General features: G+C 51.5%; 1 protein-coding gene and 1 long non-coding RNA gene across 7 annotated transcripts in view; one reads left to right on the top strand and one right to left on the bottom strand.

Annotated features, from left to right (window-relative positions):
- Positions 1-22,968, top strand: part of PKM (pyruvate kinase M1/2) — a 26,378-nt gene extending 3,410 nt beyond the window's left edge. For 2 of the 6 annotated variants that reach the window (XM_072809502.1, XM_072809503.1), the window contains exons 2-11: positions 6,921-7,087; positions 7,864-7,955; positions 12,776-12,907; positions 13,363-13,549; positions 14,078-14,348; positions 15,997-16,147; positions 16,373-16,525; positions 19,017-19,183; positions 21,432-21,613; positions 22,267-22,968. In XM_072809502.1, the coding sequence (XP_072665603.1) occupies positions 6,934-7,087; positions 7,864-7,955; positions 12,776-12,907; positions 13,363-13,549; positions 14,078-14,348; positions 15,997-16,147; positions 16,373-16,525; positions 19,017-19,183; positions 21,432-21,613; positions 22,267-22,373 (1,596 nt within the window). In that variant the 5' untranslated portion in view covers positions 6,921-6,933 and the 3' untranslated portion in view covers positions 22,374-22,968. Of the gene's footprint in view, positions 1-4,391; positions 4,509-6,920; positions 7,088-7,863; positions 7,956-12,775; positions 12,908-13,362; positions 13,550-14,077; positions 14,349-15,996; positions 16,148-16,372; positions 16,526-19,016; positions 19,184-19,581; positions 19,749-21,431; positions 21,614-22,266 lie in introns of those variants that run through there. The other 4 variants (XM_072809499.1, XM_072809500.1, XM_072809501.1 and 1 more) reach the window with 4 other exon arrangements.
- On the bottom strand, positions 22,485-23,994 carry LOC140623238 (uncharacterized). Its single transcript, XR_012022908.1, has 2 exons — positions 23,636-23,994; positions 22,485-23,203 (listed from the first exon to the last, which is right to left on the bottom strand). It is a non-coding gene; the product is annotated as an uncharacterized lncRNA (long non-coding RNA).

The following is a 23,994-nucleotide window of genomic DNA, read 5'->3' as shown; positions in this document are numbered from 1 at the left end:
CTCCGGCGGCCTCTGAGACTTACCTCCCCCACTTCTGTCCATAGCAAAGCTTCTGGGGAGCTCTAAGCCTCTCTTCCCTGACGCCAGCAAGCTATGTTTGGAAGTTAGGCAGGGGCCGTGGTGGGGGAGATGCCAAGCCAAGCTGTGACAGTGCCAGCTTAGCTGATATAGTTCGAAAAGGTCTCTGGAAAGGCGCCCATTCCTTCCGAGCCTTTGAAGTCGACCTACAGCTAGTACTTCTTTAACTTCAGGTAATTAGTGTCTTCCGTGTTTCCAGCGACGAGGGCAAAAGAATTAACCCGGTCAGTGAATCAGTCACGGTATAGGAGACAAAACCACGGGCAACTTGAAGGAGCCCTGGGAGTTTTAATCTCGTTAGAGGTAGGGAAGTAGAGGCTTTTGATAACTGGTATCTCTCTTTTGTTATGACATTAGAAAACAGGTTAATGTCCCCTATCCAGAGGGTCTACATTTTAAAGCTCTGACAATATTGAATGCTGGCAGAAGTGTTAGAGGGCAAGAACTCACATTGCTGGATGGTTGTAAATGGATATAACCTCGTTAGGGCCCTTCAGCAATATTTAGCAAAATAGAAAATAAACATACCCTGTGACTTAGGAATTTCATTTCTGGATATATATAGAAGCTCATACTTGCACATAGAGCCGTGTACCAGGAGAATTGTTGATTGCATTGAATAATAGGGGGAAAATTGATTGGGTTGCCAACCAGTAAGGGAATGCGTAAATAACCGATGTAGTCGTGCAGCGGATCGGCATAGTCGTTCGTATGAATTAACTAGATCTGTGTACCCGCAGGATAGATCTTACATGTGCTGAAAAAAAGCAAGATGTTTATTTGTACAGTATTGTACTGAGGGCATTTTAGAAAAACGGTGTCATAGGGATCAGTATAGATATAGATGCTTAAATGGATTAGAAGGATACAAAATTCCTGACAGTGGCTGGGTGTCAAAGTTCGTCGAAAGGTTGGAGGGCCCTGGGGATGGAGGGAAAATAAACTACAAAATTGTAATGGTTAAGAAAAAAAAGTCTACAGGAATTCTGGCTAAATGTTAGTAGTCAGTTCTGGGCGGTAGAAATACGGATGTTAATATTCCTTTTTTTTTTTTCTTCAGTTAAAAATAAAGCAAAATAGAAGCAGATCTGTGAAAGTCACTTTAGGAAGACCAGTTGTACTAACTAGGTCAGTGTTCTTGGAGAGCTGGGACTGCCCTTCCTCCTTTCATCCTCCCCTTCTCTCCCTCCAGCTATGGTGCAGGACAACCCCTCCTTTAAATGCTGAGCTAGAACACCTCACTTTGCGGAGGCTGTCACCCATCCTGGTTGTGTATCGGACTTTGAAGGGCCCTAACCTAGAGTCCCAGGTCCCTTGCTACTTCCAAACTATGCATATCATGCCCTAAAACACTGCCTCACTATATTAGGCCTAGTAAGGAGGCGTGGTAACACAGGACAACAACAGTTTCCTCCAAACTTCCTTCTTCAGGCTGAAACCACTTCTCTGCTTTGAGCTTCTGTGGTCAAACAAGGACATCTGAGGTTTCTCTGACTTGGGACTTCCTGCTCTGGAGTGGAGTGGTTCTTTGGAGGCTGGGCCCGTGTTGTATCTACTTTTGTGCCCTAATCCCACTTTGAAATATGACTTGAGACTCCTGCTTGTAAAGCCATGTCCCTGAATAAATAAAAGCAAGGGAATTTTACTTGAACCTGCAAGTGGGCTCATTTTGTTTCATGTAAGCAGGTGAGCTAGACTTTGCTGTCTGCTAGGGAGCATGCTGAGGGTTGGAACCTCAGCTCCCTCCTCCGTATCTCGCTCCATATATAAATGCACAATATCATTACTCTGTTTATCAGGGCAAACAGTCATTCGGTGCAGACCTTACTAGGTTCTGTGGGTGGCCTGGCACCTGTTTTGATCGTGTTGTCAGATTGGGGTCAGTCTTGGGAATTGGGAATTCTATTGCTCCATCATCTAGGAACTCTTTAGAGAGCACACTGGCCCGAACGCCTTGTCTGTTCTGAAGATTAGAGGCCTGAAAGGCCTTCATCATGCTAGCTTGGAGACTTGGAGGTGTAGGTAGCATATTGATGACAGAGCAAGGACCACAGTTGTGGGCATCAGGTGCCATCATCGTTGGGTTACTCTGTGTGGCGAGGTCAGCGTCAGAGGAAACTTGGTGCGGAGAGCCCTGGCTGGTTAAAAATTGGCTTGTGTGCATACAGCTCACGGGCCAGGCTGGTTTACTAGGGCAGAATGATTTGGGCCTTTGTGAAAGAATCAGTGGAGTGAAGCGTGAATCTTTCCCGGCACAAACTTGCCAACAGTACTGGCCCTAAGAAGTGGCACGTCGTGTCTTTTATGTGATTCCCTCCCACTGTGGTTTCTGGAGCGTGGCCGAAGACCTGTGTCTGGCACAAAGGAAACTATAGTTTTGGAGAACCAGGAGCTGCTTAAGATGAGAAAGGAAAGGTGGGCCGGGGACCTGGGGAGCTCAGGTGTGACCGTGCCCACCCCATCCCCTTGGCCTGGTAGGGCTTCTCACGGTGTCTCCTTTCTCACAGAGGAGAAATGGCTCTGAGGAAGATGTTACTGCAGGGGCTCAGGCTCAAGAATAAGGTTGCCGTACCTGGGCATGGCATTTGCCACCATCAGTGGATACGCCGGGCTTCTTCTGTAGGCTGGAGGTTGGCTCTGCATGTCTGTGCCTCCCGGGAGGAGGGTGCAAGAGTGAGTCAGCGGGGCACCCGCTGGCTGCGTGTCCCGGCAGGCGCTGTCCAGACGGCCAGCATGAGGGAGGGAGCTCTTCGCAGAGGCCCGCGGGAAACCAGGGCTTTGGCTGCTGCCCTGGGGCCAGGGGAGAGTCCTGGGGGGTTTTGGCAAGAACTTGAGGTAGTGGTGGTTGGCAGGACGGGAAACTGGTGCTCAGGAGGACCTGAGAGGCAGGCAGCAGAGCCCTGACTTCCAGCAAGGGGGGCTCAGAGGCTGGGAGCTGAGTGCTCTGGTTTGGTAGACGTGTCTAAGGGCACTTTGAGATCTTGTAGGAGTTTGGACAAGCAAGCTTTTTTTTCTTTTTTTTTTTCTTTTTTTCTGATTACTGGTGTGGAAATCCACTCAAATGCCAGATAAGTGTTCATTATTATTATTATTTTTTACATTTCATAGGCTGGGTGAGCAGAAAATCGGCTTGCAAAACCTCAGATTTAAATTGAGATGGTAAAATAGGGTTGTTGTTTGAGCGCAATATAATTGTATTTGCTAATGGCATCTCCTGGCCTTGGAGACAGCCCTTCTGTACCAGAATATCCTTGTCACAAAGATTATGCTGTGAAGTTTGAGGACAGACTAAACAGGCAAAGAAGTTTGCTGGATTTGGATGCATAACTAACAGGTTTGGAGCATAGAATTGTCCTGTGGTCTATGTCAACTTTTTTTTTTTTTTTCCTTTTCTTTCTTTGGGGTTCTAAGTGGATCAGAGTTGGCCTTCTTAAGCCAGTGGAATGGTCTGGCAATGCTTTTGTGATCTGGTGCCTGAGACGTGTTATCTCGCCTCTGCCACATTTAAGCAGAGTATTCCTGAAGTGCATAGAGAGGCGGTTGATTAATGAAACCAGAAGTTAAGCTTCATTTTTGTTTTGATTCCAACATTTTTACCAGGAAACTTATAAATGTATCATTTTTGGAAGAAGTACATTTGTGATTTTTCTTAATACAAAAATATTTCCATTAGTAAATTTATTAGTAAAGCGAAGAAAACATTTTGCTGTAATCCTACCACCTAGGTGACCTGCCATTACTTTATGGGTAGATAGACTTCCAGGCCTATTATGCATGTTTAGTTAGTAGCCCTTCTCCCTCAAAAACTGGGAGTTGACCAGGTTCTTGTATAGAATAGTGAAATGTTAATTAACCACATATTTAAAGGGAATTTAGAGCGAAAATAATCTGGGTATTCAGGAGGAGATAAAGCATCATAGAGCTAGCAAGAATTTCCTTTACCTGCAAATTTTCTGTTACCATTTTCTTGGTATTTCCTTGGAGGTATCTGTGTGTGTGTGTGTGTGTGTGTGTGTTTTAAGATTTTATTTATTTATTCGAGAGAGAGAGAGAGGCAGAGGCAGAGGGAGAAGCAGGCTCCATGCAGGGAGTCTGATGTGGGACTTGATCCCGGGCCCCTGGGATCATGCCCTGAGCTGAACGCAGGCGCTTAACCGCTGAGCCACCCAGGAGTCCCATATCTATGTTTTTCTCTGTAACATAGCAGAGTCTCCGGGAGCAGCTACCATCTGGTTACCTAGTTACTAAGGTCATATTTCCATTGCCCCAAAGAACTTCAGTTACACTCAGCTTCTACCTTGATCCTTGTACAGCTCTGCAGAGCAAACCTTACTCAGCTCTGAGCGGTCTTTGCAAGTGGGGCCAAGGAGCCACCCTGAGCCACAAAAAGGACATTATGTTACCGGAAGCCCAAGCCCCGAGAACACAAGGTATGACCCAACAACCTGTGGCCCCGGCCAGGTCTTTGTTTGCAAGGAAACACTCTTGTCTCGGGTCTAGAGAAGAGATAGCTGACTATGTTTTTGTGTTTTTATGTTTCTGTTTTTGGTTTTTGTCAGGTGTTTTTTTTTTTTTTTTATTTTAAATTTTATTTATTCATGACAGACACAGACAGAGAGAGAGAGGCAGAGACACAGGCAGAGGGAGAAGCAGGCTCCATGCAGGGAGCCCGATGTGGGACTCGATCTCGGGTCTCCAGGATCACGCCCTGGGCTGGAGGCGGTGCCAAACCGCTGGGCTATCAGGGCTGCTCCAGCTGGTGATTTTTAAGAAGATGCAGGTTAATTATTCCAATCCACTTTTTGAGATCTTGTTTTATTCATGATGACAGTCCTCAGACTGGATGATGATTCCACTTGGAGGCCACAGCTAGGCCTTTGTGTTCCAGTTGGCTGGGTGTGCCACCTGGTGCCATCTCTTCAGTCATGTTCTCTTAACAGGCAGACTTACCTCAGCCCTGCCATGTGCTCCGAAGGCACAGGAGCCCTGACTCCACGCGAGTGCCAATAAAGAAACCCTGGCTGCCGAGGCAGGCCCTCTAGTAATTCATAAATTCTTCAGATTTGGGGAAGGAGGGAAGAGAGGTATAACTTTGGTTTTGACAAAGAAGCTTTGAGGTACACGGAAAGGTCGTTCAGCAAACACTGGAACACTCCCCAGTACTAGGTGCTAACAGAGAACAGGTAGGTCACAGAGGAGAGGACCTCCAAACATTTTCGTTTTGGTGCCTGGTGTGTATTAGGGAGTTACGAAACACACGTTGAAAGGAGCAGCGCATTTGCCGTGTGGAATAGTTAGCCAACATCTTATTTCCCCATTTTTGAAGTATCAGCCTCTGTAGCTGAGCATGGGTAGCCATCCGTTTTCACTAGCTGACAAGTTTTGCTCACAACTGGTCACGGAACTTCTTGGGCGTGTATCAGAATTCTTGAAGGTAGCAGATACGGGCTGAGATGCAAGCTACCCCGAGAGGCCCCAAAGTCAAGGGCGGGGGGAGGAGGAAGTAAAAGTGGCATGTATGGCGTGCCTGGATTCAGAGCCCTGAGAGTTAGGAGGAGCTGGGACAGGCCTGAGGAGAGGCTTGTTCAGGAGCCTGGGCTGAAGCCTTGAAGCTCCCAGGGTGTTAGGAGTAACCCTTGGTCCAAAAACTTGAAGAAGGGACAGCCTTGTGATGAGGAGGGTCGAGCTTCTGACTCACATCCTTACCTGATGGTCCTTCAGACCAGCCTGGAAGCTTCTTAGGTCTCTATAATCAGCAAACTAACCGGCTGAGTGAGTTTAGCTGTCAGTAGTGAAGGAAGCAAAGGTCGGGACAGTTGTCAGGATTGTGACCGGGTCTGTTTAATTACCTGTAACAGGTGGTCTTTGCGGTGTGCTTGTCAGAAAGGGAATCGGGATGGTGTATCAGAAAATCAGGTGGGGGAGAGGGTTTGGCCAGCAGTCTGGATGGATTTCCTCAGGTGTAACTGTCCTGTTAAAGTAGGTGTAATACGTCTAGAACCCGACCAGTGCCATTGGGGTTATCTGGTTTTATGCAAATTGCTTTGCACGTCCCTAAAGTCCTGCTGACCACAAGTAGCTGTGGTTTTCAGGTGCAGACTCCTGGGGTGAAAGTGCGCTCGGGATTTTGGGTCAGCTCTGCTTCCTGTCCAAGGAGTGGTTCTTACTATCTGTCAGTGAACTGGGATTGGCTCTCCTGCCAGAGCAAGCCAAGGAATGAACTTACATGTTGCTCTGGCTTAGAGAAAATCTAGGATTCCAGAGGTCAAAGGACTGCCTGGATGATGATTGTCTTTACAACCAGGAAAATCACTTTGAGTTTGGGTGGGGATTATTAAAAACCACTATGGATGCCCCACCCCATAGCGGACGTTTATAGCTTGAGATAGCTTTTCATACAAAGATTTATATTTGCCAAGATACTAAACTAGCAGTTAGTGCTTTCTGTCGCTGGAAGGTTGGTCACGCCTTCCTTTGGAGGTAGCTTCCTTCGATGCCTGTGAGATGTTGTTTGGAGGAGGACGAGGAAAGCTGTCAAAGCGGATACTAGCCCGTTGTAAGGGAGATCTGCTTACAGCGGATGCTTGGGAAGCACGTGTGTTGGGGACGAGGTTTTAAATTGGTCTTTGAGGTCCTTTCCACTTGCTCATGGTCACGTGAACCCTTTGCCCGACTTGAGGAGTGCCCACGCCACCAGAGCATGGTGGGGCTCCCTGTGGCTCGTGCAGAGTGTGCCTATTGAGTTAATGTGTAAGCAGGAAACAGCCTCTTGTGCTAAGAGATCTATTAACCACCTGGGCTTCTCAGACTGATGACTCTCTCTTCAATTCCCCTGGATCCAGGACCTCAGCAGCCATGTCAAAGCCCCATAGTGACGTCGGGACCGCCTTCATTCAGACCCAGCAGCTGCACGCGGCCATGGCTGACACGTTCTTGGAACACATGTGCCGCCTGGACATCGACTCCCCACCCATCACGGCCCGGAACACTGGCATCATCTGTACCATTGGTGCGTGGGTGTGTCCCCCGCTGCGCCCCCCCCCCCCCCCCAAAAAAAAACAGGGGCTTCATATGACCGTGATCTTCCCTGAAAAGACAAAAGAAATGTAGCAAACCTGGGTGCTGAGCGAGATGCTATACAGGTTCTTTGGGAACTCTGGACTCCGGTCCTAGGAAGTTGCAATAAGGAATTTTGCGTGCTCTGTGTTTGCTGCTAAAGGCAGAATATAGACAGTGTGTTGTTCCATAGCACATCTTTTAGGAGCATCTCAGAAATCTAGGGAAGATCCTTTTTTAAGATTTTATTTATTCATGAGAGACACAGAGGGAGGCAGTGACACAGGCAGAGGGAGAAGCAGGCTCCATGCAGGGAGCCCAGTGTGGGACTCAATCCTGGGACCCCAGGATCACGCCCTGAGCCTAAGGCCGACGCTCAACCACTGAGCCACCCGGGGATCCCTAGGGAAGATCTTTTTGACTTGCTGTGTGCAACCAAGATTCTGTGGTTGGACATCTGGCTAGGCTTCAGGGCCAAGTCTTACTTAGGCCTTCTTAGTTAGATGGGGGCCTGTAGGATTTCAAGGGCATAGCAAAAGCATCCCCTTAGCTCAGGGAAGTGGGTAAGCATAATATTAGTCATGTATATGCTTTTGAAAGAATTTTGAGCTGTTTCTGGGAGGAAAATTTAGGGGAAAAGGATATCAAGAGTTCTTCAAACTTGAAAGTGTTATTCCTCCTTTGAATATTTAACACTTTGGCTTTAAAACTTTTTTCCCCCTCCACTAGGACCAGCTTCCCGATCGGTGGAGACGTTGAAGGAGATGATTAAGTCTGGAATGAATGTGGCTCGTCTGAACTTCTCTCATGGAACTCACGAGGTAAGCCTCAGCTGGACAGCCTGGCCATAGGGGCAGCCTGTAGGAAATTGGGTGGCAGTGTGGTTCATTTAGTCATAGTGAATTAGGCAAGAGGAAGTCTGGGGTTTACAGCCAGCGGGACGAGTGTCTTCACTGGCCTATCCTATCATCCTTTCCCCATCTCCTGCCATCCCAGTTGGCCAAGTCTTCTTACCCAAAGATGACCTATTTGGTTATTGGCCATGGTTTTCTCACACTCGTGTACTGACTAAAGTGTGGAAGGTTTGGGGCACCTGGCTGGCTGAGGCAGAGGAGCGTGCAACTCTTGATCTCAGAGGTGAACATTTGGGGCCCACACTGAGTGTAGAGCTTGCTGGGAAAATAACTTTAAAAAAAGAGTGTGGAAGGGTTCTACTGGAAAACCCTGTAAGCCGTTAGGTAGCATGGCCTCAGTGCTTGACACCTCCTACCCCTGGGTTTCTATAGCTGTTCATATTGCAGTGATGAACCAAAAAGTCACCCTGCAGATTGATTTCTGGCCGAATGTAGACCCAAGATAACTGAGCAGGTCCAAGAGAAGAGTTTCTATACCATTGCAAGTTAAGGACCGAGTCCGATGTAATCACACTATCCAGCATACAGTACCCCACTTCATCAACACTGTTCCTAGCCTCTCTCTTCCCATGGGTTCTAGCATGTTAAAATAGAGTCAGCACACTCCCCAGCAGCCTGGTAGGAAAGGATCTGTACTGAGGCTGAGTATGAGCTGACTTGACCTGTGGACAGAGACTTGACCCAGGGACCAGGTGGCAACTCTTGGGACATGCTCCATCCCCCCTCCTGTTCCCAAACTAATTTTGAGGGAGGAGTGGAGGTTCCCTGAGGGACAATTCCTTTTAAAACCCATCGGGTTCCATCATAAGCTGTGGGATTTCAAAGTGGTATCGATAAAGAAGTAATGAAGGCGCCAGACTTAGTTCCTTCTCTCGACTTCTGATACTTTCTGTTCAGAATAAAGAAAAAGCTGCCCTGTAAGGACAAGTGGTGAGGGGTTGCCCTCTGGCATTTGGAAGCTGCTGTTTAGACTAAAAATAAAGCCTCAGGAAGTACAGCCCAAGAGGTGAACTTCTCCTTCTGGAAACGTGAGACTCTCCAGCATGGGTTCCCTAACCCAGTTTCATAAACAGCCTATGGCCTGGCAGGCAGCTGGCCTCCAAATGTCATGGGGGCCTGACTGAGTTCAGAGGAGCTGGGCTCAGCCGGCACTTCAGGCAGGTTAAGACACATCCGTGGTGACATTCTGCAATTTTCCAAAGTCGGGGTCCTTGGCAAGAGTCCCCAGGAATTCTTGCAAGGGTTAGCTCAGCCCAGAGAGAGAGCTAAAGATATCAGTGGGGATCAGTTCACCATTGATCCCTGCTGCCGGACCATGCCAGGGTCTGCTGGGTGCAGCAGAAGCAGCAGAAATAGATGTGAAGAAGTTGACCTTTAACAAGGCTTGATATGGCCTCTCCCATCCAGTAAAATGGCAAGGCTGTGTGGTGTCCGCTACACGTGCTGGACAGGGGGGCTGGCTTGGGGATTTGGACTTTTTAAAACAAGAGCCATTTGGAGATAATCTCTGCTTAAATACTTATTCCCAGATTAGAATTGGGATTTGGGGAAAAAAAAAAAAAACACCCAAGTTCCTGTTGTTTGAGGTTTTTGACTAGAATAAAGTTGTCTCTGGGATCAAGGGTTTAAAAACTCCTCTGAAATTGTTCTGATATCCTATAATGTCACATAAGCAGTTTGACCGCATATCCGAGCTCTTACTTAATACCCACCTTTGGTTAGTGGCTACAATCTGCTTTCCCAGCTCTTGACAATTTTTAAATACTCTTCTAAACAGAGCATTGAAATAGTTTTCTCTCCCTCACACTGAAGGGACGTCTACTGTCTGCATCTGATCTTTTCTGACAGCTTTGCCTGCCACACTGTCCCTAACCCCCTTGGGCAGTTCATATGTGCAAGAGGTATTCTTACTCAATGTGTGGTCCCAGAGACACAGACCTTTTTCTTTTTAAGATTTTATTTATTCATGAGAGAGACTGACAGGCAGAGAAACAGGCAGAGGGAGGAGCAGGCTCCATGCAGGGAGCCCAGTGCGAGACTTGATCCCGGAACTCTGAGATCACGGCCTGAGCCAAAGGCAAACGCTCAACTGCTGAGCCACCCAGGCGTCCGGAGACACTGACTTTTAAACAGCCTAAATTTAGAACCTTCCACAGGGACAGTATTGATGGATGGAACTCTTTACCATTTGGTAACATCCAACAAAACCACAGCCATAGTGGAAGACTCAGTACACTTCCCAGAAATGCACCAAAAGATGACAGTATAGAGGATCTGAATGATGTAAGACCTAATAATCTCATTTGTTTATACATAGCCGATGATTTTATGCCCCCCCAAGAACAAAAACACGTGTTGATTTAGAATGTTTATGATTAAGTAAGTTATTAGGCCACCAAAACCCCTCAAGTTCCATAAAATGGAAATTATATAGACCATATTTTCTGGGGTATCTTTTTATGCAAATTTTCAGTCTCCGGAAAACTTTCAGGGGCATGGGCACACAGTAGGTTAATCATCTTACTCTTGATTTCAGCTCAGGTCATGACCTCAGGGTTGTGAGATCAAGCCCCACATCAGACTCCGTGCTGGGCATGGAGTTTTCTTAGGATCCTCCCTTTCCCTCTGTCACTCCCCTACTTCATCCACAAACAAAACTTACAGGCTTAAATGTACTTTTTGGAAAACAAAAGTCTTAATGAAAGTTAATGAAATACTTAAAATACTAGGAGCCAAATAATCTAAAAGGGATAAAAGAAAAGCACTGATCTTCAAGCATAACTTGATAAAACAAAATGAATTTGACAAACCGAAAATAACTTCCTGTGAAACAAACTTCTGGAAAGTCTGGTCAAGAATGAGGATGCATAAAAAGACCATGAAAAGGGACTATTTCCCATATATTAGGAGAGAGTTTGAAAGTCATAAAAAGACTTCTCTAATTTCTGTAAGTTGAGATGAAGTTGACTATCCTCCAAGAAAAGGTAAGTCCAAGAGGTAGAAAGTGTAGATTAACAGCCTGAAGAAATCGGAAAGGTGGGCAGCCCAGGTGGCTCAGCGGTTTGGCACCGCCTTCAGCCCAGGGTGTGATCCTGGAGACCCGGGATCGAGTCCTACGTTGGGCTCCCTGCATGGAGCCTGCTTCTCCCTCTGCCTGTGTCTCTGCCTCTCTCTCTCTCTCTCTCTGTGTGTCTCTCATGAATAAATAAAAAAAAAAAAAGAAAAAAAGAACTCGAAAAGGTGACTGTGGGCTCTAGCTCCATCCCAGGTCAAGAGGACTTGATGGCTTACTTCTGTCTCCCCTCAAAGGAACTTTGTCATGCTGTTCCAAGCCTAGAAGTCTTCCCAATATGTTCTTTGAAGCCAACACACACCCTGATAGTGAAGTGAGATGAGGACGGTACCGCAACCAGACAGGTTAGCTCTTGGGGCCGGTCTCTCACTTAGAAGCAGAAAGCAAGGGTAAAATTCAACAGTCCACATCCACTCCTCTGTTAAAGGAATTTCTTCCCCCGTGACCATGTAAATTTTATTCTAGGAACATAAAGTCCACACTGGGATGAAATAGAGTGGCCAGCATGAGGTGATGGTGATAACTAGGTGCTCACCTCTGTTCTAAGGACTTCGTGGATTCTTTTACTTTTCACATCAGCTCTGAGGAAAAGGCATCTGACAACAACGAAACACCTACTCCTTTAAAATAAATTACCTCTATATTCTGTTCTATACAGAATATTTTTATTCTGTTTCACAAGCTAGCAATAGAAAGACATATTTTCATAACTCCTAGTACGGACATCTGCCCCCAGAGAACAAGCCATGGTCCTCATCAGAGACTATAATAGAAGCTGAAGATTCTCAGACACAGCTTCAGGCAGCACCGTCCTTGGAGATGAGACTCTGGTTCCAGCTCCCCCCTCAGCTGCCTTATGGGTGCTGCTCTCCCGGGCAGGCTGAAGGACAGACAAGGCCTGTCAAGTGCTGAACTGGGTGCCCCTGTTACCAGCAACGTCCTGGTGGCTACACTAAGAACTTGGTGACGTCTTGGCTTTGAGTCCCTTTTTTAGTCGTCAGTCGTGGCGAGTGGAAAGGGAAAAGGCTGGGGAAAAGGCTGGAAGCCAGGGCACGTGGTTCAGAGAGAGGCGCATTTTCCTGTTCCCTAGACCACTCCAGAAAGTGATTGCGAAAACCAGGTCTGCGGGCCCCTAGGCGATGGCTTATTTAGCTTGAGCTATTGTAAGCTTAAGTAAATAACTCTGGAGTTTGAATTGTAGTTGGAATCAATAGGGGAAAAGCTCAGAACTGCCAACTCTCCCACCGGACTCTGACACTGATTGCCCGGCCAGTATCACCCACACACACGTTAGTGCAAGGTCTTTTTCTCCCGCGGTCTGCTTTATTTGCCAAGGGAGCATGAGCGTAAGGGAGACAGACTTCTTTCATGCTGACACGTGTTTACATCATCCCTGTAGTGGGCTTTGGTGGCCGTATTCTCGGGTTTCTAAGATTTGGCCTTGAGTGAGCGAGTGAATGAGTGCCACGGAAGGAGTGGGTGGCAACGAGGCGATTGAAATGAGCAAGTGGGGGGTGCTCAGTGAGTGGATGACCCTGACGCCAGACACAGGAGGGTAGAGGTCTGGAACATCACAGGCCTTTGCGGAGTGATCTGCTTCAGCCGCGGCTCCAGATCTTGGGTGGGAGCACAGCTGTCCTCTTCCTTCCCCCAGTACCACGCAGAGACCATCAAGAACGTGCGTGCAGCCACAGAAAGCTTCGCTTCTGACCCCATCCTCTACCGGCCAGTGGCTGTGGCCCTGGACACCAAAGGCCCTGAGATCCGAACTGGCCTCATCAAAGGCGTGAGTATCGGGGGCCAGTGGGAGGGAAGGTGCAGGAGGCAGTGGGCCCTAGAGAGCCGTCCTCGGTGGCGTGTGTCCCGGTTGGAGGCCGTGTTCCTCACAGTGCAGATCTGGAAATTCTATTCATCATGGCTAAAAAAGTTGATTTGGTGTACTTTGCTAAAAAATGGTACAAAGAAGAATCTTTTTTTTACTTTACTCTGAGAACCTCCTTCTAAGTCTGTCCGTCGCTTTTCCTCTATCGTTACATAGCGAGACGATGATGTTGTAGGACGTTGTAAGTCTTTCTTGGGTCACTTCCTTGAGAAAAGATTGTTTATTTCCAAAGCCAGAAGCTTTATTGTTCCTCATGGCTGGGATTGGAGCATGTTCCCTGGAGGAAAGAGCTTTTCTTTTCCTTCGGAGCGGGCCCGGCTCCTGTGGTTTGGACTCGTGGCTTATTCTCTTGTCTGTAGAGCGGGACTGCAGAGGTAGAGCTGAAGAAAGGAGCCACTCTCAAGATCACCCTGGACAATGCCTACATGGAAAAATGTGACGAGAACATCCTGTGGCTGGACTACAAGAACATCTGCAAGGTGGTGGAAGTGGGCAGCAAGATCTACGTGGACGATGGGCTTATTTCTCTGCAGGTGAAGCAGAAAGGTATGTACTGGAGGCAATGTCTCGGTGTCTAGAACCAGCCCTAAATTTCCTTTGACCCAAGGAAAGTGGGAAGTTTGGCTGACAGCAAGGTTAAGGCTGGTTTTTCTCAGGATTTCTTTCTGTAATTCCTTGTCCTTTACAACAGACTTTGGCTCAACTTAATCACCTTCTTGGGGAGCATAGGAGAAGATTTCTTTTTCCCCATCCTGTTTGTGTCTTTGTGGTTTTCTTCCTTCCATTGCTCAGTGTGATACGTGTCAGGCACTATCCCAAGTATTTTACATGGTAATTTGTTCACGTTTTATAACAACCTTATGAGTGGGTATTATGATCTCTGACAGGTGGGGAAACAGGCACAGAGAGGTTAGTTGACCTTTCCCAGACTTTACGATTAGTGAGTTAGGATCTGAGTTCTGGACATAGTGGCTCCAGCACCCACAATGTGCTGCTTTCCAGTTCACCCTGCTGGGGAGAGCCTGCTTCCTGTTGGACATTGTGCTTCCATCCCTCCATCCCCATTTCGCACAGGTGCTGACTTCCTGGTGACGGAGGTGGAGAACGGTGGCTCCTTGGGGAGCAAGAAGGGTGTGAACCTCCCCGGGGCTGCTGTGGACCTGCCTGCTGTGTCAGAGAAGGACATCCAGGATCTGAAATTCGGGGTGGAGCAGGACGTAGATATGGTGTTTGCGTCTTTCATCCGCAAGGCGGCTGATGTCCATGAGGTCAGGAAGGTCCTGGGAGAGAAAGGGAAGAACATCAAGATAATCAGCAAAATTGAGAATCATGAGGGAGTTCGGAGGTGGGTGTCCTGACCGCCCCCTGCCCCTCAGCCCCAGCCCGGCATTCCAGAAAGCAGACTGTATCCCGTGGATACCCAGGTCCCAAACCTGGCGACCTACCCATCAGAGTGCAAACTCCCAAGCTTAGGCTAGACCCACTGGGGAGGAGAAGGCATTGGCATTTTTAATTATTTACATAAGGTTTTTTTTTTTTTTTTTTTAATTTGATGTATTTATTCATGAGAGACACAGGCAGAAGGAGAAGCAGGCTCCATGCAGGGAGCCCAATGTGGGACTTGATCCCGGGATTCCAGGATCTTGCCCTGAGTCAAAGGCAGATGCTCAACCACTGAGCCACGCAGGTGCCCCTATTTACTTAGTTTTTTGTTGAATTTTATTTAAGTAATCTCTATACCCGATGTGGGGCTTGAACCCACAATCCTGAGATGAAGAGTCACATGTTCTTTCAAGTGGGCCAGCCAGGGGCCCCAAGGAATGGGTATTTTTAAGAAAATACATATATCATATATATCTTCCCAGGTGATTGGCATGGCGATGCACCCCAGAAGTGACTGACATTGTTCTGTAGGCCCAGGCCCAGTGTTGGGAGTGGATGGGGAGGGTCACTGCTCACAGGGGCCCTCATGCTGTCCTCCTGATGAGCGCTACCTGTGTTTGCTGGAATAAGAGGACGTTTCCCCCCATCCTACACCTCCACCCCATTTTTCCCAGTGGAAGGAAGAAGATGGCAGGCTGTTAGGAAGGTGCTCTTGTTTGGCCCCTCACTTGGGAGATAGGTGGAAGCTCATGGTGTCCTTGTCTTCACTTAAAAGGCAGTTGGCCTGCTGACTGGGCCGGTTCTGGCATGTTCCCAGCTTCCTGGAGGAAAGCATGTGGTCCTAGCTGTACTTCACCTCCTCCCCAGTATCCCCAAGTAGAGCTAAAAGAGTATGGCCAGCTTGGTGACATCTGTTCCTCTGCAGCTCCCTGCTAGGAACATAAGTCACCAGAACTAAAACCCCAGACCTACTTGGGTGGATTAGGCCTGTGCTTGGAGAGGGCAGAGGGGCAGCCCTACCTGCTGTTTGATCTTGCCATCCTTAGCTTTGTGCGGGTGGCCTTTGTACCAGGCAATATGGAGTCTACCTTCTGCTGTCCTGATAAACCATGGGTGCTAGCTGTCCTTGGCCATAGGCCAGGCAAAGCCACATGTCCTCATGCCTTCAGCAGGTTGGAGGGGCCCCCCTCAAGGAACAGCCCTCAGGTGTCCTTGGCTGGAAGGCCACAGACCTTTGTGTCAGGAGCAGTCAGCTAACCTTGGAAGTGCTGGCGGCAGTGGGGGTGGTAGAGAGGTGCCTTAGGCGGGGCCTCATGACCTGCAGGGGGAGAGGAAACAAACCCAGGGGGCTTCGGAGGAAACCTTGTCTTTTCCCTTACCCCTTCGTGGAACCTCCATACGAGTGCTAAAGCAGCCCAGCAAGCAGTACTGTTAGCCCACCTTGGGAGACCAGGTAGCTGGAACACCCCATCCCCTTTGTGCCCACGGCGAGGTCCTGGACGGCTGTCCTGGTGAAGGGCTGCTGAGTCAGAGTCCAGGAGAACCTCTGTGCGTCACTGCACTTGCGGCCTTGTTCCATAGAACCTCTCTCTCCCTGCCCTCTTTGTCAGGTTTGATGAGATCCTGGAAGCCAGCGATGGCATCATGGTGGCTCGAGGTGATCTAGGCATTGAGATTCCTGCAGAGAAGGTCTTCCTTGCTCAGAAGATGATGATTGGGCGGTGCAACCGAGCGGGCAAGCCTGTCATCTGTGCGACACAGGCATGTGCCTCTCCCCACACACACACTCACAGGCGGGTGCTGCTTGGTCTCTTCCCAGGACCCTGCCCCACGCCTCTCAAACACACGTGCACCCTCCCTTCCCCTCGTGCATGCACACAAAGCCTTACTCTGTGCACGAACACAGGATCCAGGGAATCAGCCTGTAGTCCTTCTTTTCTGGAGACCGCCCAGGCCACATCTCACTAATGCTCTGTCCCCGCGCAGATGCTGGAGAGCATGATCAAGAAGCCTCGTCCCACCCGGGCTGAGGGCAGTGATGTGGCCAATGCAGTGCTGGATGGAGCTGACTGCATCATGCTGTCTGGAGAGACCGCCAAAGGGGATTACCCCCTGGAGGCTGTTCGCATGCAGCACCTGGTGAGTTCCTCGGGCCTCCCCGCCGATGTCTGTAGGCTCGGGCTGGGTGGAAGCAGGCTCTGGTACGAGGCAACACCTTTCAGGCTTCTGTGCCCACAGCCTTTTATGATCCTCTAATAAGTCACAGCAAGACTGCGGAGGTGTGTGCTGGGGAGGAGGGGGTGTCTTGGTTTTCGTTCTCTTCTGTCTTCACTGTCCACGCTCCATCTCCTGTCTCCTCCTGTCCTGGAGGCATCCTCCTTCATCAGCCTACACGGTTCACTTCTGGCCTCGAGGTTGTGAATCTGTCCCATGATTCAAGTACTGAGGTACTTGTCCCTCTTCCTCTGGACAGCCCAGAGGACCCAGAAGAGGCCGTGGGCTCCTGCTCCCTGCCAGCCTGTCTGGCTTCCATTTGCATCCCCACCTGGCCACATCAGGTGTCTCACCCCGCCCCCAGGGGCCCCGGGCCTGCACTGGAGGCTGTCGTGTGTGTGAGGGGACCGAGCTGGCCTTGCATGGCGCCTGCAGCGGGGCCTGCTTCGCTGAGCTGCTGAACGGTGGGGTTTAGTGACTGGCAGCAAGTCCACAAGTAGAGGCAGGTGGAAGGCGACTGAACCTGCTGGGGCGTGGAGGGAGAGCCTCCGGAAGAGTCCTGGAGGCAGCTTTTTCCCACCCCGGCAGCTAGCTAGCTCTGACGCTCTTGGGCTTGGCCATGTGCCCCTGCCTGGCTCCTTCTCAGTTCCTTGGCCCTGTCTGGTCCTGCTCTAGACACACGGAAGACTTCACCCAGGGTTCACTTACTAGGGCTTCTGAGGCCTGGGAGGCAGAGGCCTGCACATTCACTTTCTTAACAGTAGTCCAGTGTCAGCACTTAACATGTGTGGAGCTCTGCAAACTTGCCTCTGATCCTGAAGTGGTTTTTCCTTGACCTATTCCTTTTCCCATCAGCAGAGGGACCCTTTGCGTGATGCCGCCTCCCCCGAACTCTCCCAGATGTAACCCCCCATACACAAAGTCTCTTCCTTTCCTCGTTCACTTTTTGTGTGTCCAGTTATTAGCCTGTGTAGATTGATGTAATCTTCGTATATCCCCTGTGTGATAGATGTCACCCCAATTTACGGATGAGGATTACGTGATGATAAAGCCTTAGTTTGAACCCAGAACTGCTGGCTGCAGGGCCAGTGTTGTCCTGTATGTAGTGTTCTGTCTAGCAGGCGATAAGGCCACGTCTCCATCAGGGGCCTGTACTGGGCTCAGAGATTAAGACTCTCCCTCTGGCCTCTGAATTCCAGCTATTTTTCCATAACCAGTTTCTCCTCTGGACAGACAGACACACCTTAGAGAGAACCCCAGGGCTTGGATGGCACTGCTCAGAAGATAAGTGATGAGGTGTAGGTGAGGTGGCCTCTCCTCAAGTCCCAGTTAACGCCGAGCTTCTCTTAACCGTTCACTGCTTTCTCTCGTGTGTTGTGTAAATGAGGCAATTAACCACCCATAACTCAGGGCTAGGCCGTCTCAGGTACGTCCCGTTTCCTGCTCGGTCTCCTGTCCTTTGGGTTGCATGCACTCCGTTCTTAGAGAAGAAAGAAAACCTTTAACCTAGTGAATCCTGTACCTGCCTTTACCGTCAAATTAATGGAACGTTCTGATTTTTCTCGCACCCGTCATTCTCTAAGATTCCAATCTTCCGAAGCTTAAATTTTCTTTCTACTTCCTGATGTTATCCGAGCAGGTAGTCTGTGACTATAACGGAACGGCTTTCTCATGACTGTGATAATCCTTAATGTTGTAATCAAGCGTCTCTGTTAAACTCACCCGTGTGCTTCCACAGGCTTCTGTCCCTTCACATGGCTGTTGAGTGTGCCCCTCGCAAGTTTGCCATCTCCCCACCTTTGTGCTTGGACCTCGGTTAAGCTGTGTGGCTTTGGCTTCATCTGACCCCAGCTTTCCAGCGCTGCTCCGCGCGTTTCCATGGCAGGCCATCGGAAAGGCTCCTAGCAGCCGCATGCGGAGGCCAAGCAAGTGCTCCATGTGTGCATGGAAGCCAGGCAAGACGCCCCGTGGTAACCAGACAGCCATGTGAGGAGGGAGGGCCTGTTCCTTCCTGTAAGCTGTGTCTTGAGGCAGCATGGTCAGGTCCTGCCAGGGAGCGGCGTGGGCCCAGCCTGGGCATGTTCCTATGCCAAGGCGCCGGTGCCTGCCGCCATCTTGTCTCCCTCTACCCCCCCACCCCCAATCAGAAAATCCTTCCAGAATGGAAAACCCCATTTTTCCTCTTTTGGAGAGGAAACAGCAGCAGTTGATGCTGGAAATTCTCCAGCCATCCCTGAGCAGTTGGGCTTTCATCATGCTGCCTCTTCGCATCTGCATGAAGGACAGATTTAGCCAATTAACCTAAGGTTACCTTCCTCTGATTAATTCCCCATTCTGTCTTTCCATGTGTTGTCTCTCGTTTTTCTCCCTCCTCCTTCCCTCTTCTTGCTTCTCCTCCCCCCTCCAAACCTTACAGATAGCTCGTGAGGCTGAGGCAGCCATGTTCCACCGCAAGCTGTTTGAAGAACTTGTGCGAGGCTCAAGCCACTCCACAGACCTCATGGAAGCCATGGCCATGGGCAGCGTGGAGGCTTCTTATAAGTGTTTAGCAGCAGCTTTGATAGTTCTGACGGAGTCTGGCAGGTAGGGCCCCAAGGGCAGGTAACTCCGTAGGATAACCAGCCTCTTGCTCCAGCTGATCTAGAAGACGGCTGGGGCGCAGCCCTGCAGCTGGGGCCCGGCTCCAGTCCTCTCCTCGTCTGCAGGAAGCCAGCCAGGGAGTCAGGGCAGGGCAGGACCGCAAGGGCCTCCGGCTCGGTAGGCACAGTGGCTGCCACAGGCACCTGGTGATGGGCCAGTTCCCATGAACCTTGGTCTTGCGCGGGTCCGCGGCTCCAGTTGTCCGCCGCCTCTTGGCCTCCTGTCCGGGGACACGTCCCTCACCAGCTGTCTGTGAGCCTCTTCCCCTCCGTCTCCCGTGCGACACCGCTCTGACAGTCCTGTCCCCCTCCTGTCCCTCTGGACGGATGTTGCTCCCCTAGATTGCCCGTGAGGCAGAGGCCGCCATCTACCACTTGCAATTATTTGAGGAACTCCGCCGCCTGGCGCCCATTACCAGCGACCCCACAGAAGCCGCCGCCGTGGGCGCCGTGGAGGCCTCCTTCAAGTGTTGCAGCGGGGCCATAATCGTGCTCACCAAGTCTGGCAGGTAGGAGGTGGCAGCGGCTCCCAGGGCACGCCCTGCTCGGGGCACCTTCCCTGGGCGTCCCGAGAGCCGTGCGTTGATCGGGGCTCAGATGGCCCTGAGCCCAGGTAAGCCCCTCTGCCTGCCACCTGGGCCTGAGGACCCGAGGTTAGACTAGAGACTTCGTTGCCGAACGACAGACTGCACATGCTCACTTGAGTATGTGAAAGTTCATCTTTTAAGAAAGTAATTGATGACCAGTTTTGTTCATTCCAGCCACTACATGCCCTTTAAAAGTTCAGTTTGGGAGATTAGTGCTGTTCACTGACGTGCTGTTGGGTTGGTGCACCTGTCTCTGTCTGTCTTTGAGCCCCAAAGGCAAGCAGATTCAGGCCTAGGAAAGGTCACCACGTCATCTTGCTGGCACCCTAGTGTCGGGCCGCCGAGCTGAGGCTGCTGATTGGCCTTGGCTTGGGATCTCCTCCTCATCTGGACATGGAGTCAGCCTCTGTCATTGCCCCAGTCTGGGAGTGTGCTCCTCATCCCTGCCTGCAGGGCCACAGGAATTCCTGGAAGGGGAAGGGATGGGGTCAGGCTGGTGGTCCCCGAGCATGGAGGTGCGGCAGGTGGGGTTGCGTGTAGAACCGGGACATGAGATCTGTGCAGATTACCTCAGCAGAGGGCTCCGGATAAACAGCTCCAACCATCAGGGTTGACCTTTGTGGAAAGGTCCAGCCTTTGCTCTTTGGCTATTTTTAGCTCCAGTCTTCTGGGATTTCACTCTAACCAGTCCCGACTTCAGCACTTGCTTCCCTCTGAAGCCTTGTATGGGGGCCAGGCCTTTAGCAGGGCAGCCTCTGCTGTGACATGGCTTAAGTTTCCCTGACACCTGTCGGTGTCCTTAGGGCTTGCCTTCCGACGCCCAGTGCCTCCTGCAAGCAAGCCCCTCCCCAGCTCCTGAGACCGGTCTACAGCCACAAGTGTACAATGTTCAAGGAAGCATGTGGCACTGGGGCCCAGAGGGGCCCTCTACCCTCCAGGGGACTCTGCACAGACAGAGCCTCCCACATTAACCTTCCCATCTCCTGGTCTAGCCTCCTGGGTAATACCCAGGTTTGGCTCTAGAGCTGGGTTGCTAGGACTGTTTTAGGGACTTGGGGGCCATGTAGGCTGGGGGAGAGGGCACAGCAGTAGAGGGCTGGCTTTGTAGGTTCCCTGGGGGGCTGGTGAGCTCTGCTGCTGTTCTTTGCAGATGCCAAGAGTCAGGTGCTATTCACATGCTGCTTGGCTTGTAGCTGCTGCTGGCAGCAGGAGGAATGGGTGCTGGTGAGGTTGGGCAGGGCTGTATCTGTGCCAGGATGGGAAAGTTCAGAGGAGGGGCTTCTGCCAACTGAGTCGTGTGGGGTGAGTGGGTGAGACTGACCGCGCCGGGTCGGTGTGATCCTGGGGCCCTGGGCTGTGGGGAGGGGGGTAAAAAGCCAAGTGGACAGATAGCATAGGAAGAAGAGTCGGATTCTGTTCCTCGGAAGGTGGAGGACGAGGGGCAGCCCTGGCACGGGGAGCAGATGCTAAAGTGGCCAGAGTCTGATGCTGGCAGAATGAGTTGGATTAGAGGCTGAGTTGTTGCTGAAGGCCCTGTGGGGGGCTCTGGGAGGCTCTGGAACACTGTTTAATGGTCTCTTCTGCTTGGCCGTCATCCTGTCGCAGGTCCGCTCACCAGGTGGCTAGATACCGCCCCCGCGCCCCCATCATCGCTGTGACCCGGAACCACCAGACTGCTCGCCAGGCCCACCTGTACCGCGGCATCTTCCCTGTGGTGTGTAAGGACCCAGTGCAGGAGGCCTGGGCTGAGGACGTGGACCTCCGGGTGAACTTGGCCATGAATGTTGGTGCGTGGCTGGGAGCAAGGGCTAGCACCTGCCTGGAGGGGTGGGGACGGTGCTTGGGCACTGATCTCCCTGGGATCCTAGAGAAAGGGGAACATGCTGACCTTGGAGTGTGCAAGAGTCCTAGCTGTCTTCCCAGGGAACGTTCTCTGACTCCTCCTTCCCATTCCCTGAAGTTCTGGGCTAAGCCCAGGAGGGAGGAGGAGCCTTGGAGTTCTGGGGCTGAGCTGCCCACTTCTCTGTCTTCCCATCCGGGGCCCAAAGCAAAGGATCCTGGATAGTCAGGAATGTCCCTTCTTGGGCATCTGCTCCTTGTTGAGGGTTAAGAAAAGATTAGAGCGTTACATCATGGGGTGTCCTACACACAGATCACGTACTCATGGCCTTTGTCCCTAATAAAAGTAGGATGTCCGTGCATGAGAGGGACTACTCCACCCTCTAGAGTATAAAATGATGTCCAAAGGTCCCCGGCAGCTGCCATTTCAATTGATGAGGAAGAGTCGGGGCCTCCCTGGTCCCTGGGCTGGGCGGCTTGCGCCACCTTGTGGTGGGAGGCAGTAAGGGTCACCCAGTCTGGCTACCTCGGCGGGCGGGTCAGACAGGTGCTCTCCTGCCTGGCTTGCTTTTTCTCACCGACCTTTCTTCTCTTCTTTCAGGCAAGGCCCGAGGCTTCTTCAAGAAGGGAGATGTGGTCATTGTGCTGACCGGGTGGCGCCCTGGCTCCGGCTTCACCAATACCATGCGTGTGGTGCCTGTGCCGTGACGGGCCCCAGAGTCCCTCCTCCAGCCCCTGTCCCACCCCCTTCCCCAACCCATCCATTAGGCCAGCAATGCTTGTAGTGCTCACTCGGGGGTTGTCATGTGGCACTGGTGGGCTGGGATGCCAGGGAAGATGAATGCCTCTGTAAAACATGACTTTTTTAGGACCCTGTTCAGTGCAGGTGGCCCAGAGCTGGGCTGCACATCAGGTGACCTCACCGCAGCAACGGACGAGGGAAGGGTGCAGGACTGGAAGCCCCAGAGCTTTAACACGGAGGGCAACAGCTCCTGCTTCTCCTCCTCTGTGTACTCCATTCGGTTCCTATAGAAAATGGATACGCAGAGAACTCCCAACCCTGGCCTGGCTGGGTCTAGAGACCACCGCAAGAATCGCAGCCCAGGGCAGTGGTTCCAGTTACACTGGCTCAGGCCCTTACTCGCTTCTCCACCCCCCTGTCTCCCCCACTCCCACCTGCCCTTCTGTTCCTAGGCTCAGCTGCAGGCAAACACTCCACCCTCCATTTCCCCCACTCCTGCAGCTGCCTCCAGGCCTGTTGCTATAGAGCCTACCTGTGTGTCAATAAACAACAATTGAAGCACCCATTTCCTTTTTCTGGTGTTGGGGGGTGGGGAGCGGGGGAAGGGCAGGGGTAGAAGGGGTTTGGGAGGAGGGAGAGACGAACCTCAAGAACCTTGCGCTCCTGGTGGTGTGGCGACCCGCCTGCCCTGCTGTTGTCTGCAAGTGTCTGCTGGGAAAGCAGGAGCTGACAGTCCTGAGATAGGTTCCCCTTCAGTGCCCCCAGGAGGTGGTAGCTGGGTCTATAAAGGCTGCAGCTGGGACATTTTATGGGCTTACTTGGACTGAAGAGAGTGTAGCAACAAGGACCCCTCCGCCCTGCTTTGGTGGGGGAGCTGAAGCGGCCTTTGCCCTGCACCTCCCCTTAGGACTGATGCACGAAGGGCCCTAAAGCAAGGGCGCTCTAGGAGAACAGGTTCTGCTCAGGTTGCAGAATGCTGCTCTCGGCTCCCTTTGCCTCCCCTGCCTGCCGCTGTCCTCCATCGCCCCCATGGCAAAGCGGGGCCAGGGGGGTGGCACAGGTCCGGGAAGGGAACTGTCTAGCACCTTCCTCTGCGGACCCTCCCAAGGACCAAGCCCTACGAGGCGGGAGGAGGGACTGGTCCGAGGGCCAGGTGAGCCCGGGGAAAGTGGGCTCTGGCCGCGCTCTCGAGGCCCAGCCCCTTGTCCCATCGCAGCCCTCGGCTTACCCGTCTTGCTTCCCCACTCGATTCCTGGCCGTCAGTCCCCCCACGGGACCCACGTCGGGGAAGTGCGTGACGGCGCCCGGCTCCGGGCTGGCCTGTGTGCCCCGTCCCTCGGGTGGGGAGGAGCTGAAGCCCAGCCTGCAGCTCAAGAGGGCTTAGAGGAGGACGGGGCCGGTTGCTGCAGAGGGCACCGGGCGAGACTGGCAGGGCCGAAGAGGAGGAGGAACCCGGAGCGGACCCGGGGGGACCCGAGGCCTGCGCTGGGAGGGGCGGAGGTGCACCTCCAGGGGCCAGGCCGCCGGGCCTCGCTGGTCTGCAGGCTCCAGGGGTCGGGATCCCGCGCGGAGCTCGGCCGGGCCCGG

The sequence above is a fragment of the Canis lupus genome, chromosome 32 (assembly GCF_048164855.1).
Source record: "Canis lupus baileyi chromosome 32, mCanLup2.hap1, whole genome shotgun sequence".
Classification (NCBI taxonomy): Eukaryota; Metazoa; Chordata; class Mammalia; order Carnivora; family Canidae; genus Canis; species Canis lupus.
The sequence above is the reverse complement of the archived record's forward strand: the minus strand, read 5'-3'. Positions and strand labels throughout refer to the sequence as shown.